This window comes from Mus caroli, unplaced genomic scaffold (genome assembly GCF_978045245.1).
Source record: "Mus caroli unplaced genomic scaffold, Mus_caroli_1 scaffold_6, whole genome shotgun sequence".
NCBI classification, from domain to species: Eukaryota; Metazoa; Chordata; class Mammalia; order Rodentia; family Muridae; genus Mus; species Mus caroli.
The window spans coordinates 146024008-146038818 of NW_028227261.1; the positions used below are offsets into that span (position 1 = coordinate 146024008).

The following is a 14811-nucleotide window of genomic DNA, read 5'->3' on the forward strand; positions in this document are numbered from 1 at the left end:
ACCCAAGAAATTAAGGAAGTAAAAACCACAAATAAGGACCACCACCATTCCCAAAGGAAGGGCCCCTGTGGAAGAGTACCCTCGGGCGCTATCATCAGCCTGGGGTCCAGCTGCCAGCCCTCGGGCTGCCCAACCTGGGCCCCTGCTCTACAGCTGCCCTGGAGCCTCACCTGAGCTGTGCACCTCCATGGAGTCTTCCTTATCCTCTGCGGGAGAATTCGCAAATTCCTTGAAAGCAATGTGAGAAACAGAGCTACTTTCAACTGGGGTTGGATTTTACTTTGTCTTTTAGAGGAAGGCCACTATCTATAAAGTTTACCAAGTTCTATATGGGAATATAATTTGTTACTGGCACTGTAAAAGCCAATACACCTAAGGTCTTACATCTATTTCATCTTTGAATGGTGCTCTCGTTGGTTTATATTCAGGATCTTCATCTTCTCTATCGAATTCTCCACTGTATAAAATTAAAAAAAAAGATAGTTTTACATCACATCAGTCTGTAGGGAGTGAGAGTGGAAGAGGGACAACCTCCCCAGTACCAAGTCTGGTCTACACTGCAAATCAACTCTACCAGTATTCAGAAAGCAGTTACACGGGGTGGCGAGGGAGTGATCACGAGAGACAATTTCATTTATGTGTGTGTGTGTGTGTGTGTGTGTATGTGTGTGTGAACTTTGTTTAGAATAGTTACTATGCTATATAGGCAGAACCTACTGGTAGCATCAAATTCAAACCAGATGTAAGAGAGTGCCCCGTTCAGCATAAGAACCAACTCTTGCCAGTAGATGGGATGCTGACATAAAGTTTATTAAAATTTTAGAATATCCTTCTTACCCGTCACCACCATCTGCTAACATGTCTGTCCCTCTCTGCTCGGCAGCGATGGCCTTGGCATCGGGCATTCCGACTCGTTCCAGGAAGCACAGTGCAGGGTCAGCTCGCATGGAATTGTACTTCTCGTAGCCTGGGCCATAGCCACCAGCACACAGAGGACACGCGTGACAACAAAGGAAGACCCGTCACTGTCAGAACACAGCCATAGCCCCTGCCACAACACAGCTAGCTTGTCTCCCAGACATCATTTGTGCCGGGCTAAACAGACCTTGCTTTGGTGCAGCACTTTAGGACAGCTTTTGTGGGCCCTATACCCTGGCGGTGCCACTGAATCACCACAAACACAGACAGAAGAGGGCTCGGGATAACTGCAGGATGCCAGGAGGGGTTCTGCCCCTATTCTTCCCCAACATCTAATTTTGCTTGACATTTAAAAGGCTTCCTAACGTTTCTTTATGACCTCTGCAGGGGTTCTCCAGGTCCCCCCCTCCCCCCACCTTCAGTAGGTTTGGTCCTGCAGGAACTCACATGGCTGGCTGAAAATCCCCGTGTATGGAAGGCAGGCCAGCGAACCTGTCTTATTAGGTTTATGATGCTGCATGTCAGGAAGATGACACTGTTCCCTCTATGGTTTTCAAACTGCAATTTGCTTTTTGACTGCCCAAGTTGACTAGATGGGAAATGGCAGATCCCAACAGTGCACTGCAGGGAAGTGATTCTGAGGCTGGGCTCACAGAACACGGCTGGAGTACACAGAGCAACAGCACAATTCAATTAGGATGTGTACTACAACACACCGCTCCTAACTGCCGTAGAGCCGCAAGCCAAACTGTAATCATGAAAGGTTTTATAAGCCATCATTCTCCCCTTTAGTCAGGCTGGGCAGTTGAGAATACCTCCACGACCTCCAGAGAATTGGGATTATAATCAGGAGCCGCTCACTGTATATATCATAGCACTTCTGCATCCCCAGCCTTTCAAAGTTAACAAGGCTGCATCCCACTCGGGGGAGCCGTGAGTCCTCAGCACTGACATTTGTGAAATATTGCTTGGAACAAAGCCCAGGAGGCACTTGTCCAGATTAATAGCAGAGGTTAAGCCCACCGTCCACTCTGACACGGGCTGGCAGAGTTAGTGAGGGCAGCCGTTCCAGAAGCAAAGTTTCGGGAATGCTACGGTACGACTTGGCTATTACTAAAACAAATATGGTTTGACTTCTGTTTACAGCCAAGAAAGAAATGTTTTCTTCTCAAACACTCAACAAACATTCAAAAACAGCATCTGATATTTACAGTTCATATTAGATTTTTAGTACAGAAAAATGGTAGGCGCCAAGAGTCCTTTGGAACGGTCCTCATTAATATTATGGCTTTGGAAAAGGATACGCAAGGAGTTCTAAATAAAGATGAAGCCACAGTCAAGATGCGTTCACACAGAAAGGCCCTTACCATGTTTAAACACCCCAATTAAGAGGGATTTGTCTGCTTCCCGGTCCCACCAATCTGTAGGAACCTCAGCATGGAATGGCTCAGGGATCCACACGTCTGCTTCACTGGAAGACAGTATTGAAACACTCTTTAAATAGGAGCACTGAAAATGAATCCTAGTCCTACATGGTAAACACACACCCATGTAGGGAGGAATCAGCAACATGGGGCAGCAGTCAGTAGCCAGAAATGAGCCTCATCACAAGGTATGCCAGCTCAGGTCAGAAGCCATTGTTTCTCACCCTCTTACAAACAAGCACATGCAAATGGCCTTGTCTTCCTCCTCCTCCTCCTATCCCCAAGCCCAGAGGACAAACACAGAAAGGAGGTGAGCTCCTGAGAAAGGGGAGGGTTCTGAGCACAAGCCATGGGGTTAAGAGTTTCCCAACCACCTGGGCTGGCCTGTGGAGGCCTGAACAAACGTGCGCTTGCACCAACCTTGAGTCAGTGCCCTCGAGGATCTTCTCTGCCTGGTCTCCTATCACTTCTTGTCTTAGGTAGTACAGCATGCGGACACGCAGCAGGACCCTGGAGAGGAAGACAGGGGGGGGGAAAAAGTTCTTAACTTCAGTGCTGTTTGCCAACAGTGGCTTTTGGCAGCTGCTGCTGTTCATCCATCATCCTGCCAACCCTGATTAGCCATGCTGTATGGTAGGCTTGAAGCGTGACAGATGGTGCCACATAATCACCTCTGTGTGGTGCTTTCTGCTGGCTTCCAACAGGCCTGCCTGGCAACCGCTCACGCTGCACAGAGAGGGAGTGAGCTCAGCCCAGCCCAGGCGCACTTCACTTAGACCTACCTAGTGCAGCTTGTGAAGTTTAGACACGTACCCTACCACTGCCTCTGAAGTATTGAAGCAAGTTTGTAAACAACCGAGCAGATGGCTTTCAGTAACTGTTCTGCTTCATTATCTCATAAAATTTCCTCAGCTGCTGCCTTAATACCATTTTTGGAAGCACATCAGAAGTTGTAGGAATAAACGAGATATAAAATCTGGTTTTACTACCTTACAATAAACCCTCAATATGGAATGTCAGGTTTTTCAGATTATACAACTTTGCTTCCAAGAAAGGAAGATGGTGAGGGTAGTGGGCAGGGGGTGGGTCCTTACCCTACTCAGGGAACAGTAAACATTTCTATTACTTCTACTTATATTATCAGGGGACCTTAGTTGTGGTTTAAAAATAATAAACACTACAAGATTAAAATTATCCAACTCATTGATACTCATTTTTAATGAATCAGCACTAAAAACTGGTGACGCTGTCAGGCCACCAGATTTTCCATCTTGGGTATGTCTCCTCAATGGCTAAAATGTGACTCCCCCAGCCCCCACAAATAAAACTCACCTGGTGTACCACACAGGTCATATCTCTACTACAGCCCATATGTGCATGTGGGATTGACTGACACCTTCTTGGTGAAGGCTCGTTTCTTCCAGTGTTATTTCCCTAGCTGAATAAGCCTGTCACATAACTGCATAACACCTCTGTACCAACATTTCTCATTTATATCCACTGGCTCACTTGGTCTTCATAATAACCTGTGATGACATGGGTAAGTTCTCATTTCCACACTACAGATGTGAACACTGTTGGTAACAGAGGACGAGTTCTATACCCAAGGTCACAGGGACACCTTGAGCACAAGCATGCAGATCTAGGTCTCCCAAGATGCGGCGACTTGCCTCTAAGACATCAAAATGACAAGCAGGGGCAGTCTTACCAAAACAGACTAGTCCTGTCCAGGCATCAGTAGATGCGCTGTCTACCCCGAGAGTCCACTCATGGCCAACATAGGTTTTGGATAGGCTGCAAGGTTGCAAATATTAAAATGCATGCCAAGATATGCAGTCATGTTGGGGAATGCCGTTTTTCTTTTCAATTTTCTTTCTCTTGGTAACAGGTAAGCTCAGATCCTGACTGTGCCACACTGAGCCAAATAAAGAGCATTGATAGCAGAGTTAGCACTGCTTTCCTCTGGCTAGAGGATCTGCAGGCCAGTGTCTTCTTACACTGGGTGCTCAGAAACAGTAGTTCCAAAGGAAATCTCCTCTACCTGTGGATGGACTCTTTCCTTGACTCGAAGGCAGGGAGCCTAATGGTTTCTTTTCCTTTTGGTAGAAAACACAGACTTCCATTTCGGGGCAGGTTTAGTAGTGTGGAGCTTTCTATGAACTGATGTGAGCATCTCCTTTTCTTCTAGAGGGAAAGCCAGGAAGAGAAAGGATGGCCAGGACACAGCTCCCACTCTCAGTGAGTCCACTCTGTGTCGGAGGGACAAGGAGGCTAACACGCCCCTGGGGCTGGTCCACACTCTCTCACACATCCTGCCAGTGACTGCAACCCAAAGACCAGGACTGCACACGGGACTAACATCTCCCACTTGGCTTCCTTCATCTGTCTGGTCTCGCAAGCTTCCCATTTGTGAGGAGCAGGCCCTTCTAGGGCCTCACTTTTCTACCTTAACAGCAACATCTCTTCACGTTTGACAAGAATGAATCTCAAGGCACAGTCTACAGGCCAAGGACAATGGGTCACTTTCCACTCCAGAGAAAAGCTAGACGGTATCAACAGTGGTTTTCTGAGACTGAAAGAGATATTCAAAGAGCCCCAGTTCCACCACGTGTCCTAACTGCGGAGGGCTCCCTATGAAGACTGCTGCCGACAGGAGACTAGGAATTAAAAACTACCACAGCTACGCTGGCATGTCACATTAAACCATTTAACTCCCTCAGTTTGAATCTTGAACCTAGAAGGCAACTAACCCAAAACAAGGTAAACCATGAAGACGGGGACATTTTCTGAGAGCTCTGAAGATCAGGTTACAATTTTAGTATGAAACACCATGCTAGGACAGTAACAAGTTCCAGAGACACCAAATGCTTTGAAGGATCACGGTGACCCTTTCAAGAGCCCTGAGGCAAAGAGTCCGACTTCTGTGGTCAGGTGGGCAGAAAGGAAGTGTGTCACCAAATCCCACTGTGTTCTGAACTGAGAAGCCTGAGGTAAACTACTCTGGTTAGAGACCCTCGTCTTTGTGGATAAGCGGGGGATAAAATGGAACCGCTGGACACCTTCCATCCTAGCTACTCAGGTGGCTGAGGCAGGAGGAGCTCTGTGACTTTGAGCCAGCTGGGTCTACACAGCAACAGAGACAAAACTAAAGCGAAAAGTGCTATGTGAATTCCCCGGTGCTAACCATGGAAGCAGTCAGTGAAAGGTGGAGTCCTACAAAAGGAACTGTAATTGTCTGTCTACCACACGTTAGCCCCGCACTAATCATCCACAACTCCACAGCGAGGTTTGTAACAGGTAAACGTGGAACTAGAGGTCCACTAGAGGATGAGAAAGGATTAACAAAGTAAGGCGTACACAGAGCTTAATAGCGTTCATCGGACAAGAGGATCCTGACACTACCTACAACACGGATGAACAAATGAAATGATCAGAATAGGGGATGAATACTGTGGGGTTGCCACCGTGCAGCAGCCAGTCCAGGACGGACTGGGATGACTGAGTGTCTGTCTTAGATGGCAGTGATGAACACGGGGCACTCTGCACGTGACACACTGCTCTCTTACAAACGGGTTCCCATGGTACACATGTACTTGCTGACCTCAGGCGCTCTGCACGCGTGCCCGCCTCCACCTGGTACCTACTTGTTGCAGTGGTGCTTCAGGTGCTTCTTGTAGCTGTCCTCCTGGAACAGGGCGTCTGGGTTGCAGCTTGCCAGCCAGTGAGCATCGTGCACTACTGGCTGCATACTCTGGGCCTTCACCTTCTTCCCCTTCCGGCCCCTCGGCACAGGGGCCGACAGACCTAGAAGCACCAGGGTCACAGTCATGGATGCCTTTACAGTGCACATTACAGTGTCAGAGGTAGATACTGTAAGGCCCAGTGGGAGAGTAAGAGTCTACACCGCAGCCTTTTGCCGAATGGTGGTGTTTCTGGTAGCCTTTTGTGACCCAGAAGCACAAAGAACAGAAGACAGACCTACCGGAATGATTGAGCAGGGCCCGAGTCTGGCCATCCGCCGTGGGAGTGATGAGGTCCCAGATAAAGCTCTTGATGTTCTCGTCCCCTCTGTAGTGGTTGAGACAGTACACCAGGATGGCTCTGCAGATGGTTTCGACATCTTGCTCAGTCAGCTGACGTTTGTAGCGTCCATGGGACAGGATATCTGTCCAGCGGCCCCAGCTAGAAAGCAAAAAAAGATGGCATGCAGATGGAATCTCTGACTGTATAGATGTGACATCACCTTGACAGCCAGGGTCTGGGACTGAGAAATCCTGGACCCACAACAGCATTAGTCACTTCTAGAGATAGAAAAGAAATACAGGAACAACACTTCTGCACAGAGGGAATGACAAAGCCATGACACCCATGTTGCTTGTCAATAGTGTTCCTAGGCTGGTGGTGGCTATGGCTGTCATTTTTAGGAGATGCAAGCAACCAGAGGACCCTGGAATCTGTCTTCCTTCAACTATGATTTATATGTACCTATGGTGACCAACCTTTTGAGATGAAGGATGACTTTAAGTCTGTGTGACTACTAGAAATCAAAGCTACATGCTGAGGGGTCCTACTGCATCAACCCACCTCAAATGCCTCGGTAACTAGTGAAGCACGAAAAGCCCTCTAGCTCCTTTTCAACAGGGAATGGCTACTTCCAGCTCAGGGAAGATGCTGGACCAAGTCTCAGGGCCTCCCAGAAAAAAATGGCAGGAGGAAGGACTAGGCGCAGGAAACAAACAGCACATGTACCACTGTCACACAAACAGCCATCGTACCGCTCGGTCTCAGAAATACCTACTACATAACACACGGGCTCAAAGGCCGCCTGAGCTGTGCCTTCTCCACCAGGCAGAGCTCACAATGTAGAGCCTCTCTGCTGCTTTCTGTAACAGCTGAGAGTTGTGCTTCGAGAACATAGAAAATCCTCTGTCATGCACTGCCGCTCGCCAAACCACTGTTCTTCCTGGCTGTTCTGACCTCTCTCAGACCCAGGCCTCGGGCTTGCTCCTCCCTCCCTTTCTCACATCTGCACATTTCTGATGTCCCTCAGCCACAGATTCTCCCTGTGACTCCTCCTCGCCCCCAAAGTGTGAGGGCGGTCCCTAAATTATATCTTAAGGGAACGCGCTGAGCTTCTGTGTCCTCTTAGCCAGGCACTGCCTGTCACTTCATCTTCATAGGCTACTGACATTTCTGCTTGCTCACCTGCCTCTTAGGCTATACTGGCCTTGCTCACAGTGGTAGTTCTGGTATCTGAGTGCCCACCACAGGGTGGTTGTTTAATCCATAACAGTAGAAGTGGGAAGAGGAAAGGACTTGACTGAAAGACAGATGCCCTGAGCATCCTAGGAGTTATAAGTATGCTCCAGTCCTAAGGTTTCCAACAGAGTTTGTATCTATGATCATCAGGCCGAAACAAGGAAGGAGGTACAGGGGGCAAAGGGCTGAGGCTAGGTGAGTCTCTGTCCTGGGTAGAGGCCGGCGAGCTACCCAGTGTGCAGACTGGTGCCAACAGCTGGCACACAAACATCTATGCAGCACGGTGTATCTGTGGCACAGTGCATTCACTGAGGATACACTGAAAGAGCTCCTGTCCTTCTGGAAATGCTGAATAGGATTCAATTAGGAGAGAGAATGATGAGACATGCAGGTCAGAGCGCAAAGGGGCAGCAGAGGGGAGTGCAGCAAGAGAGGCGGGCTTAAGGCTGGTCACCTGTGTAGGAGGGGGTGGGGCCTAGGCAGAACCAAGGGGGCACACAGAGAAGGGTGGGGCAACAGGGGAGTTAGTGGAAGCTAAGCTCCCAAACAGAGCTCACCCATGAGAAAGATTCCAACAGACAAGTGTCAGCCACAGAACCCTGTAGGCCTCAGACATGTGCTACCCCCCAGTCCGTCCCCCCCCTCCCCCGACCCCCTTCACCAGCAAGGAGCCATTGGAAGAAATGCCACAGGCCACAGCCAGGACAACATGGACTCAGTGACAGGTGCTCTGGTGGTTGTTTCTATTTTAATGGAATCTGTCTACAGTCCCATGATCTGTGAGCACATTCTTCCTACTGATTCAGGTATCTACTGAGGACCCTGCAATTCAAAGTGCTATGTGGGTGCCATGGTCCATGGGATGGGAAGCTGATGTGGGAGTCGTCCTGTAGCAGAAGGAAGCCCACAGACTCGAGCCGTTCAGATGGGCTCTGAGGCTGCAGACTGGAGGCCAGGCACATGAAGGAAGCCTCCGCCTCTGCCAAGTCTTTACAGCAGAAATCTATTAAAGGGTGACTATGGTCATAACGTTTATGTGACAGTACACTGCCAAAAGATTTTGCAATTTTACATCATTCTTAGTTTTTAATAATCTACAAGAAAATTAGAACTGCTGTAATTCCCATCGTGCAAGCTAGCACTCATAAATTCCAGTGGCTTCTCTCTCCACACCCAGGAGGATTTAGAACGTGGGTCATATTGACTTTACGAGCCACAACCTGCAGAAAGTAAGTGCGGAGGTATCTGTCTGGCCACACTAAGGGGAGCCACGCAGATCTGCAGAAATACGGTTTTCCTATGACAACTGAGAATTCCAGCTGTTGGTAAAATAAAATGAGACTCCATGCAGTGAACTGGCCTTACCCGTAAACCAGCAGATTCTTCTCGACCCTGAAGCACTCGCTCCGGGCATAGCCCTGAGACTTATCCTGGGGGCGCCGTGGCTTTGCACAAGGCTTTTCTTCGGAGTCGCTTTCCAGGTCGGAGAACTCCATCAGCTCGTCTTCCTTCACTGCGCTGTATAGCCGGGTCTGCTTCCTCACTCGAGGAGTGTCAATTACCAGGTTGTTCTAACGAAAGAGCAAGCATGGTGAGCGTCATACCAACCTTCGGGTCAGATCAGGCTGCAGCAGTCTGGATGAGACTTCTCACTCACCCTCCCATTTAAGGCATCGATGTCCAATTCAGCCTTCTTAGCCCACTTCTGCCAGAAATTTGGGTCATCCAAAGAAATGTCTGTCCTATTTCCAGACGCAACAAAGCTGGCCTAAAGGTGGAAAACGTATGCATTACTCTGAGATGCGGTTCTCAGAGTCAGGACCCCTGGTAGCCTCTGTTTATCTAGTCACAGTATATGCGTGCTCAGCCTCTGCAAGGCAGTATAGTGCATGGGAGACAGATGACAAGTGTCCCTTGTACACTTTTCCACACCTGCCACAGGAGTAGAAAAGTGTAAACAAGTGAGAAAGGCCTGGAACTTGGTTCCAGCAAGGTCCTGCTGGGAGCAGATCTAAAAAAAAATTAGTTTTCTCTAGAAGAAAATGCTTGGACCATATTTTAGAAGACTTGTACAAGAAGAGAGGTGGCAGGACTGTTCATGGCAGAGCCCTGCACAAAGGCCCAGAGAGGAGCAAGGATGAGGGGCTTGAAGTACAGGAGCCATGGCAAGCTGATGAGGGTGGAGGCCAGAGCAGGGGACGGGCACGTGTGGTTAGCAGGCTGAGCCCTATCCCAGGGGAAGCAGGAGCTAGTAGAAAATAGGGGTAAGTTTAACATGGACATGGCTGTGCCTCACGTTGCATGGGGGAGAAGTTATAGCGACAGCCACCAGTGAGGTTAGAGCACACCGCTCCAGCAGTTTACACCAGAAATAATGACCAAATATGAAGAAGACTTCCTAAAAAGACATTCTTCTAAAGGTGAAATTAATAGAGGTAGACATCAGCAGATATGAACAACAAAAGTGAAGAAGGCAGGGAGAACTACCACATCCAACCCTGGCATCTGCATGTTACTCAGAAGGAGAACATGCGTGCGTGCATGAAACACGTGCGTGTGTGCGTGTCTTGCACATGCTGAGACTGCATGTGAGGACTGAGGAAAGACTGTGCTAGAGACTGTAAAGACATGAGAGTGCAGAGGCCAGGGAAGAACCTCTACAAGCTGGGGCCATGGGGGAACTCAACTCCTTCCTCACACCACAGACAGCTCAGCTTGAAACAGATCACAAACTAGTTAGCACGGTACCTGTGAGGACGAGGGAAAAGCCACCTGAACACACAGGTATGGGAAAGCAACAGGAAGTGGTCCATCCAGAAAGCAAACAGGTTCAACAGTTTAAGCCACAGGGGAAACAGAAATTAGAAGAAAACAAACAAACAAGGAATGTTGTCCAGGACGGAGTGAAAGAGGAATTCGTATTCATTGCCAGTGGGGATGCAAATTCACAGAGCCACTACGGAGTGGAGTGGCTCAGTGTGGAGTGCCTCAAACCACTAAAAATAGCACCACCATGTCACCCAGCCAGGCCTCCGGATTGTGTTCTTGAAGGCAGGTCTCTGAGTCAACACACCACAGAGACACTTGCACACCCAAGTTTCACAATAGGCAGGAAATGGAACCAGCCTAGATGTCCAACAACAGAGGAACTGATAAAGAAAATGTTCTAGCTATACACAGTGGACTTTTATTTAGTTGTAAAGAAAAACAAAATCATGGCATTTTCAAGGAAGTGGATGGAGCCGGAAACCAAAGTGTGGAGCAATCTAAGGCAGGCTCAGAGATATAAACACATTTGTTTCACATGTGAACCTGGATGCTATATGTGTGTGTGTAGGTTCCGTCATGAAACGACAGGAAGAGATTTTTAAGCAAAAGGGGAGAAGGAATAATAGGTCTTATGTGATGTGAAGGCAGATGAAGGGGCTTCTGCAGAGTGGAGGGGACACGGAGGGCAGTAGGATAAGGGATGCTGTATACAATGACCAGTGGAAGAAGATGCCAGGGTGGAGCCCAGCACATTCCCCAATTTGTTTAAAAGAAAAACAGAAACAAAGAAACCCAGCCTGTTAGTTCCTTAAATGATAAGCATGCACAGATGAGGCCTTGAGTTCAGGCCTCACTGGGGAGCCAAGAAAGCTAACATCACCTCGAGTTCTGCTTCTGTTGAATGTGCAAGAGAAACGAAAAGACATGTCCAAAAAAAAAAAAAAAAAAAAAAAAAAAAAAAAAAAAAACTACTACACTGAAAATCCCAAAGTAAAAATAACCCAAATTTCATCAATTAGCAATTAATAAATGACTGGAGCATCTATCATCACCTGGTCACAGTAGAACATTGTAAAACATAAAGGAATAAATTATTCGAGGCCAGCCTGGTCTACAGAGTGAGTTCCAGGACAGGCAGGGTTACACAGAGAAACCCTGTCTCGAAAAACCAAACCAAACCAAACCAAACCAAATTATCCATAATTATCCATGTATACTATAAGGACAAACGTGAAAAACATTAATTTTATGAAAGCACTCAAAAGACCACACATGATAGAACTCCACACAGAGTGGTGTTTCCAGGGTGGACAAAGCTATTAAAAAAAAAAAAAAGGGCATGCGATTTGCAGAACTGGGTGAAGTGCGAAGGGTAGGGACTGCCTGCTAAGGGGCACAGGGAGCTCTCTGAGGTAGTAGGAACATTCAAAACTTAGGGTTGTGCTAACGGTTGCCCTAGCCTATAATATGTCAAAGTGTCGAATTTCATGCTTTACTGCAAGTAAACCAGTTTAGCAAAACTACAAAGTAGAATGAGCCTTGGTGTGGACATCCCGAATACTAGCAAGTGGGTTAGAGGTGACAGTCAGGGCTCAGAGCAGCCTTGGCCTTAGCGGGTTGGCTTGTTGGAAGAGCACATGGTGCCAGCTGTGAGGCAGGCTGTGGCAGGAGCTGGGATAGAGTGTCATGGGCTCATTTTAGCTGTGAGCAGAGCTGTGGAGTCCTAATGAAAGGGGAAAACAAAACAGACTTAAACATGGAGTGACCTGATCATCTTTTCGGGTCGTTTTGGGCACTGAGGTCTGGGAGATTATGAAGAACAAAATTCACACAAGGACTTCACAGGGGGAGCATGGGGAAGAACACAGGAGGACAAGACCATGAGGGTCCCGCACAGGAGAGAACCCAGCGTGCAGAGAACGCTGTACATGTTGGGAGGCGCTGGGAAAGTAATAACTGATCTATAATTCACAATGAAAGGCCAATGTGCTGCAGAAGTTCTCTTTGTGAGTTCTAGAAGGCTGCACTAAAGACCTGGCCCCCTAGGTGGATTCAAACCTTAGCAAATGTGGAGCCTTTCCCTTCAGACTCAATGGTGATAGTGTGGGTTCGTCGAAGGAGAATCTGGTCAATATCCTCTTCACAAAACTTAGACCCTTCATCTTCTTCATCCATCAGTGCACCATACGCCCCCTTTCGCAGGAGGTCTTCTATTTCCTTCTTGGACAGCTGTTGTACCTTTTCAGAGAAATTGAAAGTACTCAGAGTAACTCAGGCTTAAAACACAAACTAAATGTCTTAAGAGAGTTTACTTATAACAAAGGAAAATACAGTAACATATACTTAGAATCTGAGGTTAAAAAACAGCCAGTGGAGCTGGGCAGTGGTGGCGCACACCTTTAATCCCAGCACTCAGGAGGCAGAGGCAGGTGGATTTCTGAGTTCGAGGCCAGCCTGGTCTACAAAGTGAGTTGTTCCAGGACAGCCAAGGCTACACAGAGAAACCCTGTCTTGAAAAACCAAAACCAAACCCAACCCAACCAAAACAAAACAAAAACACAAGCCAGTGGAGTGTGGTAACACACTCCTTTAAACCCAGAAATCAGGAGGTAAAAACAGGTGGATCTGCAAGTTCCAGGCTAGCAAGAGCTCATAGTGAGGCCTTGTCTCAAGAAAATAAACAACAAAAAACAGATGTCAAATACTTCCTAACAATCAGCTGGATGCAGAAGGAAGGCAGACTGAACATACAGCCTGGGCAGTGTCTTCTTACCCCATTAGTGGCATTTTCTCTTCCACTCATGGACTGCAACACGGCTTTATCCAGACCCAGCTTCAGACTAGCCTTGTCAAACATCTCCCTTTCATAGGAGTTCCTTGTAATCAGCCTGTAGATTTTCACAGATTTGCTCTGCCCTATTCTGTGGCATCTAGCTTGAGCCTGGAAAGAAAAGGAACCAAAGGCTGCTGCAATGGAGCACAGGACCGTGGAGCAAACGCAGGACTATGTCCTCCCTAAATACGTGGGCTGGAAAGCTGATCTCAATGTTAGATCTAGAGATGAGGACTCAGGAGATAATTAGGTCACGAGGGTGGTGCCCTAATGAACAGGATTAGTGTCCTGTAAGAAGCAGCAGGAGGAAGACAGCTGTCTATGCAGCAATAACCCAATCTTGCTGGTACCCAGACCTCACAGTTCAACTCCAGAACCTTGAAAAAGGCATGGATATTGTTTACGCTGCTCCATCATAGCATTCTGTTATGGCAGCCAAAGTGATCAACTCAAGAAACACGTCTCGCCGGGTGTGGTGGCACACGCCTTTAATCCCAGCACTCGGGAGGCAGAGGCAGGCAGATTTCTGAGTTCGAGGCCAGCCTGGTCTACAAAGTGAGCTCCAGGACAGCCAGGGCTATACAGCGAAACCCTGTCTCTAAAAACAAAACAAAACAAAACAACAACAACAAAAAGAATGAAAAAAAAACACATGTCTCTCTAGTTAGTTCTAAAACCACACATTGTTAAAATAATGAAAGGTGCAGTCTAGAACGATACCAACACTCTACAGGGTTTCCTCTCATCTCACACATCAGGTGATCACTAGTTGATTTCCTCTGAGTCAGGAGACAAAGGCAATGACACACTACTTCACTGGTGTGACTGATAAGTCTGTCACAAGAGGCACTGGAGACAGGCAGCCTGCCCCCACTTACCTGGAGGTCATTCTGGGGATTCCAGTCTGAATCGAAGATGATGCAGGTATCAGCAGCAGTGAGGTTAATGCCTAGCCCTCCTGCCCGTGTGCACAGGAGGAACACAAACCGATCGGAATCAGGTTTGGAGAATCTGTCAATAGCTGCCTGGCGGAGGTTGCCTCTGACCCGGCCATCAATCCTTTCATATGGGTACCTGGAAATACAACACGGAGGCCTGACCCACAGCTACCATATGCTCACTCATTTTTGCTTTCAAATAAGTATTCCAATATGTAATATGCGCTCACATAATAGAAGGATTTAGCATAAATACTTCAGATCAGGGGTGTTTTCCATACAACTGCCAGAACACTCAAGATTTAAAGTTTTGTTTTACTTCCTCAAGGAAACAGCTAAACTCTAAGAATAGCTGATAAAATACATTTTAATTTTAAGTAAGAACTCTTCTCGCCAAGTTGAACAAAATGACGAGAAACTGCTCACAAAAGTGTGCAGCATAAAACAAACAAACAAACAAAGAAACCTACATAGACCTGGCGGTGGTGATAAACGCCTCTAATCCCAGCACTAAGGAAGCAGAGACAAGTGAATCTCTGTGAGCTCAAGAGCAGCCTGGTCTACAGAGTGAGTTCCAGGACAGCCAGGGCTACACAGAGAAACCCTGTCATAGAAAAACAAAAGTACACAGTGCCGCCCTGCTATCATGTAAGATGCCCCTTTATATAAC

At 47.6% G+C, this 14811-nt stretch overlaps 1 protein-coding gene across 4 annotated transcripts in view; it reads right to left on the reverse strand.

The window, feature by feature from the left end:
• Window positions 1–14811, reverse strand: part of Chd7 (chromodomain helicase DNA binding protein 7) — a 176542-nt gene that overhangs the window by 14098 nt on the left and 147633 nt on the right. For all 4 annotated transcript variants that reach the window (XM_021160001.3, XM_029475873.2, XM_029475875.2 and 1 more), the window contains exons 17-28: window positions 14082–14277; window positions 13144–13311; window positions 12429–12608; window positions 9259–9369; window positions 8967–9172; window positions 6325–6524; window positions 5987–6146; window positions 2763–2852; window positions 2286–2389; window positions 838–967; window positions 385–457; window positions 171–228 (exon numbers count right to left, since the gene is read on the reverse strand). In XM_021160001.3, the coding sequence (XP_021015660.1) occupies window positions 171–228; window positions 385–457; window positions 838–967; window positions 2286–2389; window positions 2763–2852; window positions 5987–6146; window positions 6325–6524; window positions 8967–9172; window positions 9259–9369; window positions 12429–12608; window positions 13144–13311; window positions 14082–14277 (1676 nt within the window). The remainder of the gene's footprint in view (window positions 1–170; window positions 229–384; window positions 458–837; window positions 968–2285; window positions 2390–2762; window positions 2853–5986; window positions 6147–6324; window positions 6525–8966; window positions 9173–9258; window positions 9370–12428; window positions 12609–13143; window positions 13312–14081; window positions 14278–14811) is intronic.